The sequence below is a fragment of the Ammospiza caudacuta genome, chromosome 7 (genome assembly GCF_027887145.1).
Source record: "Ammospiza caudacuta isolate bAmmCau1 chromosome 7, bAmmCau1.pri, whole genome shotgun sequence".
Classification (NCBI taxonomy): domain Eukaryota; kingdom Metazoa; phylum Chordata; class Aves; order Passeriformes; family Passerellidae; genus Ammospiza; species Ammospiza caudacuta.
The window spans coordinates 18,388,838-18,405,430 of NC_080599.1; the positions used below are offsets into that span (position 1 = coordinate 18,388,838).

Here is a 16,593-nt window from a genome sequence, read left to right on the forward strand (position 1 = left end):
ACAGCCAAGATCAATAATGGAAGAATGAAAAAGGTACTTATTTTCTTCCCTAAAGGTACCAATGACTTTGGGTGCCTAACCTGGCATCCCTGAAAAGCCAAATTTTCAGGCAGTACCAAGTACCTGTAGCTCAGTTAAAGCACATCCAGTAGGTACCAAAAATCACAATTTACTTTAGAGGAATCTCAGCTAGAGGATTTCAAAGAAAAACATCAAATTGTATCACAGTACTGCCTGACAGCTGTTATTATTGTACTGCCAACCAAAACCCCCATGCAGCTGATGTCAAAAAAAGACCATTATTCTTCTGCTTTTATTCAGACTGTTTCTGTACACAGAACAAAGCATTATCTATCCATACTCATTTTTTTCCTTCCCTCCCCCATATACTTGCCCATTTCCCAGTATATATATATATATAAATTATATATTAATTTAGTTAAATTATATATATATATATATATATATATATATATATATATATATATATAATTTAACAGGCCACAGACAATTAATTTAAAAATGTGTTCAAGATGTGGATTAGTCTAAGATTGCCACTTGATATGAGCACAGTTTCTTGCAGCCTAGCTCTTTGACAAGCCATCATCGACTGTTTGTGCATGCAGGTATTTTCACACATTTTAAAATGTGTTACTGACTAGAGAAACTACTAATTTAAAGTCTGCTAGAGTTCTTCATGTCAATTAATTTCTCTTGCTAGTCTCTTTCATACTCCTTTAAATTAAGCAACAAACTTTAAAAAGAACCACAAATCCAAATCTCTCGCAAAACATGAGTAACAGCTGATTTTATAACTCTATTTTCCTTGGCTATTTAAAAAAAAACAAAAATATCTGCCAGGAGAGCTGAGTTAACATTATGGGCCAATTGCACAAAAAGTTTAATTTTACAAGGCTGTAAAACCAGCTCTAGCAGTCTCCTCACAATCTGAGCTGCATTCTCACACCCAGAAAAGCAGCACAGTGCAGTTCAGCTTTCCAGCAGCAGTTCAGCTGTGGCCAGAGCCATTGCAATATATGAATTTAACTGTGGCCTGCTTCTTTAACGAGCAGTGAGGCTGGAGAGAGGAGTGGTCCTGTCCTCCTTGACTTTCTGCATGGGTTAAATGGCCCCAGTTAGGGATCACAAGATCATCATAGTTCTGGGGGCACTTCAGGATCAGCCCTCATCAATAGCTGCACTTTGGCACAAAAGAAGAGTGAGAAGCTTCTTTCCTGTCAGAAGCTGATAACTCATTTCCCTTTGGCATGAAAACAACAGGGTAGACTCCTCAAGCAGCTCTGCCCTTTCTAGTGACTACTGTGAGCTTCAAGGCACAATTCGAGAAATGAGTCAGGAGTTTTGAAGCTCCTCACCCAAACTTTTTTCCCCTGATACTGAATTTGCTCCTTCAGGGTCCAATACCCCAGATAAGATCCACTAGGCTGCACCAGCAAGATCCTTTCTGACTCCATCACCAAAAACTACCAGCAAGTAAGACACTCTCACTCTGAGACTCCTCTGCCAGAAAGGCACGAGGCAGCACAGCACGACCAGGGGATTTGGATGTGGATACAGGACACTCCTCTCACCACACCAGCTTCAGCTGCTCATGGCAGTTCCATCTTCAGCTTACAGGCATCAGGGATGATGCTGCTCCAACCTTTGCTGTAGCACATGGGACCACAGTGCCTGCCTGTCCTCCCTGTGCTGACCCAGAGCATCCCCTGAGCTAGACACTTGCTCCCCCCCCCGGGTTTGCCAGCACTTCCACCAGGAAAAGAACAAAAAAATGGAATGAAAAAAAGTGATGACAAAATACCTCAGCCTTGTCTCTCCAGCTTATTAATTCCAGCTGCATTGTCTCAGGTGGAATTACATTCTAGTATATCACTGTCATTGTCACTGTCACAGCATTCAAATTATGTTAAGTATGGCATAAAACAAGCAAAAGCACAGAAGCAGCAGTGAAGCTCAGTACCATTCCATCAGTTCTGCTGCTGGCAGTCACAACCACGTGTTCACACCAGTGCAGTATGGATATCCTGTGCTTCATGTGCCTCAGAGACACCTTCCTTTCCAGTGCTGGAGGAGTCTAACATATTGCTGCTACATAGTCCAACAATTTATGGAGTCTGTGATAAACCACTGCATCATTTTTCAAGGTCCAAGAACTCTATAAGCTTGGTCAGTAAAATGTGCTAAGCAATAACTCATCCCCAAAAAAATGGTGATGGCAACTACAGAACTGCAGCTCTATTAACTCCTTTCTTTTTGTATGGATAAGTTTAGCTGAAAGCAATATTAGTGACAAATTGCAGCCTGGGGATATTTTCAGATCAAGGTAATAATGCTATGAGGTAGAATGATTTGCTTTAGTGTTGCTATATAATGCTGCCAGCTCCCTCCAACTGGACACTAACTGCAGCCAGAGGCCACCTTGCTTAAAAAAATATCTAAAGAAATATTTTAGCACTAAACCTGTCTGGAGTAATAAAAAAAAAAAGAAACTCAGAGCATCCTTCCCAAGAAGGGGCAGTAGGAAAGTGAAATTGGGTAAAAAGTTCAACAACTAAGAGATTGATGGCTGATGATAAGCCAGTGCCTGGGAGCTGAGGGAGCTGGTTCCATGCCAGCACTGCTGAACCACACAGCTGGGAAGGAACCTCTGGAGGTCTCTAATCCTGGAGGTCTCTAATCCAGTCTGCTGCTCAAAGCAAGGTGCTCAGGGCTCTGCCCAGCAAGTCCAGGACACCATCAGCACAGATGTCACCCCTTCTGCAGGATCTGGTTCCAGAGTTTGATCAATTCACAGCAATTTTTTCCTGTTTTACCTGGCCAGAATTTCTCATGTTCCAACTTGTGCCTGCTGCCTCTTCTCCTGTCACAGAGCACCTCTGAGAAGGGCTTGGTCCATGCTCCAGCTCTGACCACTTCAGAGAGCTTACTGGATTTGTTCCTGGTCTTTGTGCTGGGACAGGGACACTGAGCACTCAGGCTGGCAGGGGGGCAGCATTCCTGCACTGCCCTGCCAGGGATGGGCAGAGGGGCAGGATTCCTGCCTTGGCCTCACAGGAATGTGGCAGAGGGGCAGGATTCCTGCCTTGGCCTGCCAGGGATGGGCAGAGGGGCAGGGTGGGCAGAGGGGCAGGATTCCTGCCTTGCAATCACAGGGATGTGCAGAGGGGCAGGATTCCTGCATTGCCCTGCCAGGGATGGGCAGAGGGGCAGGATTCCTGCCTTGCAATCACAGGGATGGGCAGAGGGGCAGGATTCCTGCATTGTCCTGCCAGGGATGGGCAGAGGGGCAGGATTCCTGCCCTGCAATCACAAGGATGGGCAGAGGGGCAGGATTCCTGCCTTGCCCTGCCAGGGATGGGCAGAGGGGCAGGATTCCTGCATTGTCCTGCCAGGGATGGGCAGAGGGGCAGGATTCCTGCCTTGCAATCACAAGGATGGGCAGAGGGGCAGGATTCCTGCCTTGCCCTGCCAGGGATGGGCAGAGGGGCAGCATTCCTGCCTTGCCCTCCCAGCGTTCCAGCTGGCAGTGCTCAGGATGCTGTCACTGCTGACTCCTGAGCCCCCAGCTACTGGTAAAGGGTACTGACCACCAGCTGAGCCCAGAGGGACCCTACAAACAGCCAGACACCAATCTGAGCTCAGTGGCCCAAACAATTTCCCACTGCTCCCTTATGCACACCCCTGTAACCAATCTGGCCACAAGGATGTTGGGATTTTCCTTCAGTGCTACACAAACACAGGCTCATTCTCTGGGCCTCCTGCCTTCCTCAAAGCTCCTTAATGACCTGTCCCTGCCTCCTCCTGGGATGGGACACTCCACCAGCAGCAGGATGCAAGGCACTGCAGAGGTGGAAAGTGCCTGTCCCAGAGCAGGTGGAACTGAACCAGCTGGGAACAGCAGGCATCAGAGGAGCAGAAACCATCTGATGCCACAGCCAGCTGCAGGGAAAGAGAATTGTTTTGATCATATTCATCTTTTGAGATTTAGAGCAGTTTAGCTCCTGCAGAGGATTCTTTCTTCCTACAGCATGAGGAAGAGTCATTTATACATTTCTTCACTCTCCCTCAATTAACTCTCCTTTCTCCTGTCAAGCCTGAACTTCCACTCTGACCTCCACCTTTCCATGGCTCTGGAAAGTGCTTGTCCATTTTCCAGACAGGATCTGGAAGCCAAGCCTCCCTGCTTCTGGAGGGTGAGTAAAACCAGCAGCAGCAGCACCACAGGGATGAACAGGGAACTCAGGAGAGAATTCCTCACCCAAGACAGCTGGTCCACTGCCTGCCCCAAGAGGAGACCACACAAAGTATTCAAAGGCAAGTCATTTATATTAAACTTATTTTCAGCCTTCCCTTCTAAAATCAACTTCAGTCTGCCTTAGACACTCCCAATATAAATTATCTCACACAATTTGACTGCTCTTGCTTCCACAGTGCACAGCAGGGCAGAGATTTCCAAGCCCTCCCTTTCTTAAGAAGGATCAGGAACTTGGCTACAAGCAGACACTGCCTAAAAGCAGCTTTGAAGCCATTTGACCTCTAATTCTTCCTGAATTTACACGGATGACAAGGCTGGAATCTGTTCTGCCTCAGTTTTGCAAATGAGTACCCAGATCCACTGTTTCCAAGAGGTTTTAATAACTCCTACAGCAAACCATGTTTTATGTTAAAATGTCAGGAAAGGAACTGAAAACCATTTGCCCACAGCATTTCGGAAGGAAAATGACATGGCAGCCTACCCTCTCCTCCTGTAAAGTGAATCATTATAAAAGGCAGGAAAAATATTCTTTGTTCCTGCCATGTAGCACAGGGTGGGCAGCACAGGCTGTCACTGACAGCTCCTTTGCTTTCTTAGCACTTACTCTTGCCTTGCAGTGAAATGTGAGGGAGAAAAATGATTTCTAAATTGCCCAGCATTCTTTGGATTTCTGCTTTAAATTGTTTTCTCAGTAGCCACTCTCCCATTCTGCAGGAAATACAGAACAACCACCAAATCACCTCTTGTAAAACAGCACCCACTGCTGCTCCAGGAAGGGTGGGGAGGGTTCCCAGGCACACAGGCAGAAGGAACAAAATCCACCAGAGCTGTTTCCAACCCCAACAACCTTCAGTGCACCAAGCTTCAAACCAACAGAGCCTTCTCACAGAAAAGCAATGAGTAGTAACTATCCTGAATTTTAAAGAGGATCAAAGCAGTCCCACGAGGAAGACAGAGCACTTCAAGGGATTGTGTTGAGCATCTTCACACACATGTAAATGTGGATTTCCAACAGAGCTTCCCCTTCCTGGGGGCTCTGCAACTCCACCCATCCCAGCACAGCAAAGTCACCATGATATTTTCTGAAATATCCCTTTGCCAGGATTTTTCTCCTGAGAAGCCTCAGAAAAGAAATGTAAACAATAATTATCTGATTGCTTGGAATGTGCTCTGGAGGTTGCTCACCAACAGGTGCATCTTTGATTGGTTCCATGTGAATTGTTTTTAATTAATGGCCAATCCCAGCCCAGCTGTGTCAGACTCTCTGGTCAGTAATGAGTTTTTATTATTCATTCTTGTTTAGCCCTTCTGATGTCTCCTTTCTCTTTCTTTAGTATAGTTTTAGAATAGAATAGAATAGAATAGAATAGAATAGAATAGAATAGAATAGAATAGAATAGAATAGAATAATAAATCAGCCTTCTGAGAACTTGGGAGTCAATTCTCATCTCTCACCTCATCCTGGGGACCCTCACAACAACACCACAGCACAGCAATTCTGGTGCACAGCAGCACAGCAGCCATTCTGCTCCTGACATGACACCACCAAAACACCAGAGACAGCTGGAGAGAGAGAATAAACCTTTCAACCACCAGAAGCCAGGGATGTTTAAAGCCCATTCTTCCTCCACCATCCATCTGGGTGATGGCAGGGCACCAAGGGGAAAGCAGCAGTCCAGGAGTCTCTGGCAGGGTCAGAAAAGGGCTGCCCACACACCTGACCCTGCTCACCACAGAGCAGCATCAAGGGTACACTTCATATTAAACCCATCCTTTCAACCTCCTGAGCAACCACCATCACAATTCCAGCACTCTGGATCATTCAGCTCCCTCAAGCTTTCTTGTGTGAGGCTCCAGGCCTCCTGCATTTAGGTGCTGGAGCCCCATATATAATGCAATGCATCATCAGATCTGCTCTCCTCTGCAATATTAATGCCAGCTCCCATGTTATTTCTCACCAGCCTGACTACCATGCATGTAAAATGTCTAAAGTAACTGTTGTTGGAAGAGCAACACAAAACATTAAGTCATTTAACAGGGGGAAAAAAGCATTGCCTTTCACTGGCAGTGCTGCTCAGAGCACATGGCAGGAAGCGTGTTTTACACCTCTAATGCACAGCCCAGCAGGATAAATGCTAAAGTTGGAAACTCTAGCATTCAAAGTTAAAAAGTGCCAGAATTCAAGCTGCCTGAACAACACCAATTTGACCCTCCCATGTGTATAAGGTCTAGCATTATGCAACCAAAATGTTTCCCTTCATAATCTGTCTCACCAAGGGCACAGATTGGCTGGTGCTCACTCCACATGCTATTCCTTTTCCTTTCCAATGGCATATTATTCTGTTTGTTCTTCAGAGGGAAACCACAGCCTTATTTGTCACACATCATTCAAATCCCATTCTAAAGGCAGAATTTTTATCTTGAAGATAAACAAGTTATCTTCCCTAATGACCCATGTGAGACAAGATAATAGCGTCGCTGCTGGGCCGCAAATGGGAAATGAAAACAAGGAGATGTAAGTAAAATGCTTCCATTGCTTTTGGATGCCTTAACTGAGACTTCCAAGACATGATTTTCAGGAAATTTAGGAGTTACTATAAAGCATTTCATGGATACATCTACCCAGCACAGCTCAACAATTGCAACCCTGTGCTCAGCCCTCCATGATGTTGGGTTTCTGTGCTCCTGAGGTATTGAAAAGTATTCCCAGCCCCACGACGGAAGAAGTGGAGGTTCCTCAGTTCTGCTTTTCAAGGTTGTTTATTCACTCTGATCTGTTCCATTCTCTCTCTGACCTGCTGAGATCTGTCCAGCAGGTCGGGTTGTGGCACAGTCCCTGCCCTTGGGGCGGTGTTAGCTTCTAAGAACTACATGTGCTTTATTTACAATAATTTTCCAGTACCTATCACCTATGTTAGACAGTCTGTCTCTACTCTAAACCAATCCAGAAGTGTCACCATCACAGCAGAAGATGGAGGACAAGAAGAAGGAGAAGAAGGACAGGACACGCCCAGATTCTTCCATCTTGCCCCTTGAACCCCCATTCTAAATCCCCAAAATTCTACTTTTTCACCCTGTGACAAATTCACTATCATTCTGCTCAAGTCATTGTGGCTTGTAACTCCTCACACAAAGTTGGTAATTGTTCCCATGGGCTAAAATCAAAGGCACAGGTGTTTGTGACTCCGTGCCAAGGTCTCTGAGCCCCCTGCCAGGGTCTGGAATCACCCAGGGCAGCCAGAGGAATGTCCTGGGTCCTGACACCATGGAAAGTTTAGTTAACCTGAGAATCCAAAGGCACAGGAGTCTGGCAGCACTCCAGGACAGAGGAGAACTGCCCCAGCTGCTGAGGCTTCCTTCCTCTCCCAAAGGTTCTCCCACCCTTCCTCACCTTCATCAAGGCCTTCTTTCAGCACAGCAGTGAACACAAACAGGCATTTCTCCTGCCCTCTGAACACACCATGGCTCCTAATAAGCACACCTCACACTCCAAAACTGTGCTCCCCTTCAGATCACTGCTAACTTTGATGGTTTTAGAAAGACACTTTTGAAAACTCCTCCTGCAGCATCAGGGGGAGGTTGAACACTCAGAGCATCACAGGAGGGGGATGACATTTCCTGCAAGAGGGTGACATCTCAGACTCCCACAAGGAGCAACACACCGAGCCAAGGCTTTAGACAGATCCTCCCCATTCATAGAGCAGCATCAAGGGTAATTTCCCTGTCCTAATTTCCCTCTCCAATCTCAGTCTTCCTGTTTATATTCAGCCCCTCATGTCTCACTTGGTTTCTTCTCACCCCTATCATCTGAATTCTTTCACATCAGAGCTACCCTGCTTCCAAAATGCCTCATTCAGGCTCCCTGTCCATGTGCCTCTCCCAGCTCCTGACTTCACTGGACAAGGGCCAGAGCAAAAAGGTTCTTCACTCTTCATCCTATTCCTCCCCAGAGTCCTGCTCCAGCTCCCAACACAGCCCACATTCCCTGTGTCCTTCAATGAATAATGTTGGAATGGCTTAGTAAAAGCAAGTTAATGACAGGAAGAGAGGAAAACACTTTAAAAGGACAAAGCATTTGCTATTTTTATTCCAAGTGTCCTAGTGAGCATAATTATGCAAATTCAAAAAACTTGTCATAATTGACCTTTTCAAAACATGTGTGTCCATGGGCCTAACATACAATTCTTTGGTGAACCTTGAAATTTATTAAAGGTCAGCAGCTCTAAAACTTAATTTCATTTAATCATTGAAGAACTTATTTAACATGCAGCCATCACTAATCATCAAGGAAAAACAAACTTGCTTAGAAACAGGTAAAAATTTTGATGCATTGGACCAGCAAAACCTGTAGCTTTAAAAAGCTATAAAAGAAAATTTTTAAAATGTTGTTGCTACAGAACCTAGCAGTTTAGTTGTTGTTCTGAAAATTTAACAATGCCAAAATCCAAGGGTTCAGGTCCATCTGAAGCCCTGAAAGGAGATCTGGTAAACAGTCAGAAGTCACTACTGATTCAAACTAAGTTAATTCCAGCAGTTTATAGAGTAAGTCTAAAATCTCATTGTGTTTAGATTCTCCAGGGCTTGGCTGTCTCTTCTGAGCTACTGCTCCAAGAACTGTCACAGACCTTTGTGCTCCTTTGGGGAAAACTGTTCTCCACCCTTAGAATCTCATTTGCAGCAACACAGTCTCTGCCCACCTTGGAATCTGGTTCTTTGTGAGGAAAGCTCACCCAGAGCCTGGCACAACTCCTGGTAAAATGAAACTCCAGGAACATTTCTGAGACATCAGGACTGGCCAAGGAGGGATTTTGGACAGAACAGGCCCAAAAAGAAAACCAAACCAGGAAAACCTCAGGTTTTCACAAACACTCACAAGCCCCAGTGCAGCTACTCTTATGCTATCTTATTTTTTATGCAGGAGCCAATTGAGAAATTTCAGGTTGGTTTTTTTTTTCTTCTAGGAAAGTAAAACACAATTTCACTTTACAAATAGACAAAGCTGTCCTTAATTAGACCAGGAGCTACAACACAAAATACTGATCCCAGCCAAGGACAGAAAGGACAGAACTATGGCTTTTACCAAGGGAATGAAACAATGAACACATAAACAGCTGAGGGCCAGACCAAACAGAATTAGTTGCGAGAGCACCACAGAAGATCATGAATCTATGACAATTTATACCAGTGAAGGCAGCTTGCCCTTGAAGCTCAAGGACATTTTTTTCACTAAACACCAAACCTTTTTTCTGGAATTTACATGCAGTACAAGCCCTCATTTCCTGCCTTAAATCTTCTGCCCAGCAGCATCACAGCCTATAGAATGAATGTCATTTTTTCCCATTGGTATCTACACTCTGAGAAATGTGTTGCTTGAACTGCTTCTTGTACAACAGATGGAAGGACATTCTAAAATATCAGATGGCTCTCTAACAGGCTCTTTGAAATTCAAATAAGGTTACATATCCTTCACCTCACCATACAAGACCACAACAGGGCTGATTACAGAAATACCAGCACAGGTCTGTGTCAAATCAATACCGTGACACGGTGTCAAGCTTATCAGAGGGGCTGAACTGTTTATTTTCATTTGGCACCTGCCTACAGTGCCTGTTACCACCAGGAACATTCCAGGAAGCCCCAGGCAGCCAACACAAGGACACCAAATATAGCCTGGGACACAGCAGCTGGAACTGTCCTGCCACAGTTATTCCATTTTCATCCAAGGGGATGAACAACCTGGGGTCCATTTCTGGAGATAATGCAGCAGCACAGTGATTGCTCAGCAGCCAGACAAACACCTTGTGTTAGCTGACAGGGCTGATTTGGCAGCTCTGCCCCCACACACGTTCCAGGAGGTGGTGCTGTCCCTTGGATGCACTGAAATCCCTGCTTTGTCTCTTTGGCAGAGAAAAACTGCAGCAGATAAGGGGCACTTTATGCAAGTGCAGAGCCCATGACACCAACTGAAGACTTAACTTTTTGATGAAAAAGTAACTGTAAAATGCACATTCAACATTTCTGAGAATTCCAAGACTGTCAGCTCCTCATGCTTCCAACGTGAGTGCACTTGCTCTGGCAAGAACAGCAGCTCTGTAGTACTTTGCATGAATTCAAACCACGGCCTATTACTCACAGAGAATAAACCTGTTGTGTCACCCATCTGTAACAGCCATCTGGGACAGATGTTTTAAATGGAAACTGCAACGAGATTTAGGCTTCCCTGACAACCTACCTTACATCTTGATCAGTTATCCCTCAAATGACCCAATAAGAAATTATGGATGCCACCTGACTGAAGGAAGCAATACAGATACTTCACACTGGTGTCCTTTCCTGATAAATCACCAGCCCAGAAAGCAGATCAGTGCTGTGCCTGCACATCCTACCCCATCCCACCCAATCCCTGCTGCTTGGAGAGCTAAAGCTCACTTGAATCTTTTATGGGCATGGAATTGACCATACATTATGTATGCAAAGTCAGACAGACTATTTGTTTACTCCCATTTACTTGCTACCAAGAACCTTAGCTTCTTATGCCAAATAAATCACCTTTAAAACATGTTAATGATCAACAAACATAAACATTCTTCATAAAATTCTGAAACAAAATTATTAGCTATTCACATCCAAGTTCTATAAATTTCACTGCATGTCCATCTGGCAGACATCTGCATTATTTATTTGCTGTCACACTCAGTAAATTGATTTACTGGCATTTAAAGGTGTCATCTTTACTCATTACAATTTCAGTGATCACTCCAGCGCTGCCAACATTGCACCAATGACCTGAGTTTCAACTTCTAATCTCTCCTAAGATTGAATTCCACATACAAAGCAGTATGTGAAGAGACAGAGGAAACTGAAGGACTAAGGTGCTTTGATTTAAAGTTCATTGATCTCTATACAGTAACAATAGGGTGAGAAAGTTAATTTAATGACTCAAGTGCAACACACACTTTTCTGAGCCCAAGGTAAACTTCAGAACTGGCAACACTGCTGTGCAGAGTTAATACAGGTGGACTTGATAGACAAGAAAGAGGAATGAGACCATTGGAAAGGATTACTGCCCTGGAAAGTTTGGGGCAGATGTGGTCACATCACCTGTGTGCTCTCCCAGTTGTGCTTCCCAGCTCTATCAGCAGCAGTGCCAGAGACCAGAACTCCATTCGTGCCCTGGAGATATTTCAGGCTGGCAAACAGCCCCCTGCCTCACCCCAGCTGCTGGGGGAGCCATTTGAACACAAGCAGTATCCATCAGCTTGGAAAATGCATCAGAACACAAGAGACTCAGGGTGCTCTGGACTAAGTGATAAGTGCAGGAGATTTCCACAAGAAGATGCAATGACCCCCCCCTTAGCTCCCTAACTTGTGTGGTCCAGCACAAGCTCAGGCCCACAGCTCCAAAACCATCCCCACTGACCAAGGAGCTTCTGAGCTTCCAGTGGAAACTGAGCTCCAGCTGAAATAACAGCACCTCCCCTCCTGTGCCAGCCCCAGGCAGCACAGGAACCAAACTCTGCAGAGACCTGCAGCTCACAGCCACACACATGCACACAACCACAGCCAAACCACAGGAGAAGCTGGAGTTTGATCATGCCTCACTAGAGAAAAACATAATTAAAACCATTAGGTTTGGAAGACTTCCAGCCCTATGAATCTGACAAAGACATTTATGATGATAGAGGAATAATAATGTCCAGTAAAATCCCTGTACATAAAAGCACTAAAAGTGTTTTACAGTCAAAAATCCAAGGAAAGAACATTTTAAGTAAGTTAATATGCATCTTCTATAGAAAAGGAGCAGCGTGACTTTTACATTTCATAAAGTGAAGCTTGACTTCACAGCTGTCTGTATCCTATCACACTTTTCCTGTCAGACTAAACATCTCTTGTTTTGATGCAAACAGAGCAACTTCTCTCGCAGGGTATTTTTGATTAAAATGAACTTGAGGCTTAAAAAAGAAGAGTCCAAGTCCCTTCTGTGATAGCAAATTTCTGATGCTGCAATCCACTTTGCACTGCTGGGCTTTGAAGGATGCCCAGGACGAGAAGGAATTCATAACCCTCTCCACCAAGAGGGCTGCATTATAGTAAAGCTTACTGACTCTTTATTCATCCATGCAGCAGGTTCTTACTTGAGGTAACATTAAGAGAAATGTCTCATTTACTTGAAAAGACAAAAAACCAATTTCACAGTTGTTGGAGAAAACATTTGGTGGAGTGCTGCCATCTGCACCAATATTTGAAAACCAAGCCATTCAAACACTCATAATTTACTTAATCTTAGCAAGATATTTGAAAATTAGAGGCTTTTTATTACATTTTCCAACCAAAGCAGGATCACTTTGCATATGGAGTATTAGATCCATCTGGAAAAGAGACACTCAAAACAACAATGCCTTTTCAAGCCCATACCACCTTGCTGCACCAGGCTCTTCATACATGCTGAGTATGTGACTTCCAGAAGCTGCTCTTAGGAAACAAGGGTAAGGGGAGACAAAATCAACAAAGAATGTTCAAATGGTGGCCATAACAATTATAAGGCTCTCAAAAGCATCTATACTCAAGTGTTGGGATGACTTCCTGCAATTTCTCCTGTTTATTTTAAAATCAGGCTCAAGGGAGCAGCTTACAACACCTTTCTTGAATAGGTCTGAGAGCTTTAAGAGGTTAAGAATTTCACAGCTGATTATACTGACAAATAATTCCAATTTTGGATCAGCCCGAGCAATAAGGGACATAAGAAAGGAATTTCCAACACACATGCACTGGAGCTGAAGCTGTTTGGGACTGCACCTGTCAGAGCCCAGAAACTGGAGACAGACTGTGGCCACCTGTAGTTTATTTAAAGAAAACATCTTCTGTCACCCTGCCTCTCAGTCATCACCCTGGTTTTGTTTCACGTATTTGCTGTTTAAGCCTGGGAGAGGTGGAATGAAGACTTTGTTCATTTTAATTAAACAACACAGCTGCCCACTAAACCTTCTTGACTACAGCACTCTACCTAACCACAATGCTCACCACACAGAAAAAACTCCTTCCACTTCATCCTGAGCCTGCCCTGAACAGAACACCTGGAGCAGGCATCCAGGAAAGGGAGCAGAATGCAAGGAAAAGCTCCTGCACTGATTCATTACCAAAGCAGTCAAAACCAAATACCAAGAGTACCATTAAGCTTCATTGCAACAGATCAGTGACACACTCAGAGTAAGGCTTTGGGGAAAAAGGTCATTGCAAAGTCCCTCTGCAGAGCTGGAAGTTTCTAATACCAGCCTGCCAGACCTTTACAGGCATTTGCTAAGATCTGGAAGACCACAGACTTCAGAGCAAGGTGCTGCTGTGTGCTCTGAGCTGCTGATTCAACCACAGGAGGGGCACTGTGAAGCACAAGTGAAAAAGAAATCTCAAGCTGACTTAAGGCCACTTGCTCCAGAAAAACAGTAGTTTTCCAGGAAAATGCTCTAAACAGATGAATCTTACCAAGAGGCTGGATATGAACTGTTCATGCAAGAAATACTCAGCAATGAAAGATTAACGTGCACTTTACTTTAGGGGCTTTGAACATAAAACTATCCTCCCACCTTCAAATCTACTTTCCTGAATTTCTTTGTGCAGAATATTTGCAATGCCCACTTTCATTCTTAAGCAAACAGCAGAAAGAATATCTCCTTTGAGCAAACAGGTGTGGACAGACTGCAGAAATTTGCCAAATATTGATTTTGTTAGAGATGAGCTTGAAATTTCCATCTTGTTTCAGTTTCATACTGAATGAACTTTTAGAAAGTGATTTTTTAAAACAAATGTATTATACTGCATTAAAAGAAGCGAATTAAACTAGTTCAGATAATGAACTGACTCACCAATGATAATTGAGTAATTGAGAGCAGTAGGAATTTATCCTTCAGGGTAAAAACAGTACACTGGGGAAAATGATGTTTTCCTAAGAGGTTCTGTCTTGCTCAGGCAGGGCCACAGGCAGACACTGTGCCTGACTGTGGTTACTGCAGGATACAGGAAGTCGGCCAACTTATCTGGAGTGTTTTATTCTACAAGCTTTTTCTCCTGTGGCACTTCCAGTCAGGTCTCTTCCCACTTCTTGTCCATCAGCTTTTATAAAACTTACCCTGATACCTTTTGGCTTATGTTCTATCAAACCAAATTTGGTGAATACAAATAAGTGAAGAAACTGAAAATTCAATATATAAGCCCTTATTTCTGCTGGAAACTAAGTTTAAAAAAATGTTAAAAGGAATGCAGTCTTCACAATGTTTGTGTAAAGCATACTGAGCATCCAAGAATTACAGGAGAAGCATTACCTGCTTGTAGTTCTCTGGATGTCTAATGAGATCTGCTTCTGTGACAGAGAAATGTCCAAGGTTCTGGTCCATGTGGGAGCCACTGGTGAATGAATGGATCTGGAACAGATTGATTTAAAAGACAGTTGTCAGTGCAAGGAGCAGATCATCAAGGTCATTAACTACCACCCAACAGCTGTGTGGGTTGGCAGGGTGATGTGACCAGTGCTCACAAAGCCTTTCCTGTGGACATGGACAAGCGTGAGTGCCACCACCAACAGAATGGAGAGGAGGAGCAGGCACCACAACACTTCACAAAATGGTGCATCTGGCAGCACTGCCAGAACCACAGGCAGGAATTGCAACCACTGCTGCCACAGGAAAACTGAAGGTTTCTCTCTTTATCCTGTCTTGAATTTTTTTTCCTTACAGCACACACGGCTGGGTGCATGGCATGAGAGGAGATACCATTTACACAGAGAGCAGCAGTCTGAACTGAGCTAAAGTATACTCTCAGAATAATTTTTATTTCTTTCTTTTTAAGTAGAAAATGCTACCTAGTTACAGTAAGGTTCTCTTTTGCTGCTCTATACTGTTGGCTTTTGCTTACCAAGACCTTGTCCCAGCTGCACTGGTGATAGGATCATCAATTACTTGATGAAGAAGCTTCCGAAGTTAGTCAAGGGAACAATAAAAAGCAATTCCTCCTATTCAGAGCTGATCCCTTTGTAACTGTAATAACTGCAGCTGCCAAACAAGATAGCAGTGCACATTTGTCAGACAATCACTCATATTTCATTAATATTTCTGCCAGAAGACAGAGAATGTTTCCTGCTTTTCTTCCTTTATTCTAATACGAACTTTATCACACACTTGGGTATTGACAACTATTTTAAAGTTGACAGGCACTGGGTAATTATCAACCCTTCCATGAAACTTCAGAATATTTTAGCATTCCTTTCCCAAAACTCACTGCTGGTGACAACCATCTGTCACATGTGCAGAGCTATGCGAGTTTAAAAATAAAAGAGCACCTCCCTACACAATGTTCTTCCTTTCCACTGCCACTCCTCTCTCCCTGCTGCATTCTTGTGTAATTCTGGCTGCCAAACCCTTGGGCCCCGGCCCCAGCAGGGAATTTCAGCCCCTTCTCCAAGGCAGGTGGCAGCAGCATCCCTGGGTAAAGCCCAAAGCAAACACAGGAAAGCTGTAACAACAGAGGAGTAGGGTGCTCCCCTGAGACCACACTGGATGGATACCCAAATAATCCAGTATTTATATTTTTGCTGTCTAAATGATGGCTAACAGAAGATAAACAAGGCTTAAAGAGGGAAAGAGCACCAAAGCAGAAGCAGAGGTGAGAGGGTGAGAGGCAGAACATGCCCAGCTGTTGCTCCTGGGCACTGGAATCCCCTGAGGTGGAGGCAGCTCTGATTTAACCTCACACTAACCTTTGCAAGGCAGCACAGGCACAGCCCCCACACTCAGCACCAATCCTGAATGCCCTTGAGCTCACTCAAGCTGCTCTCCCTGCATAGTGCCTAATTCACCTAGAGAAGATGAAAAGGGGGCTTGCTCATGGTTCACACACGTTTGCATGAGAGGAAAAAATTCTAATTCTACTGCATTAAAGAATATGCTTCTGAGATCTAATGGCAAATTCACCTTAGGGGAAAAAAGCAAAGATTTTCATACCAAATAGACAAAAAATATATAAATATATAAATAAACAAGGTAGCAATTCCCAGAGCAATGTGGTAGATTTTTCATGTCAAGCTACAGATGCATCTAACAATTGCAGTTTAGCTCACTCATAAATTACTGACAATGAGGTAATTACCCAGCACCAGTCCCTGCCCTCTATTATTCAGAGATCAAGACTTTGTCCTTGTCCTTTACTCTTTCTACCTCAGATACACAGATACAACCCATTCAATCTACTCCACTACATATTATTTTATACTGTTAACAGATAAATTATTTTATATTTTAATACCTTAGAGAGGCACAAGAAACCACTCC

The 16,593-nt window shown here is 44.0% G+C and overlaps 1 protein-coding gene across 1 annotated transcript in view; it reads right to left on the minus strand.

The window, feature by feature from the left end:
* Positions 1 to 16,593, minus strand: part of TEDC1 (tubulin epsilon and delta complex 1) — a 70,699-nt gene that overhangs the window by 30,335 nt on the left and 23,771 nt on the right. Inside the window, exon 5 of the mRNA XM_058808902.1 lies at positions 14,593 to 14,691. Within this exon, the coding sequence (XP_058664885.1) occupies positions 14,593 to 14,691 (99 nt within the window). The remainder of the gene's footprint in view (positions 1 to 14,592; positions 14,692 to 16,593) is intronic.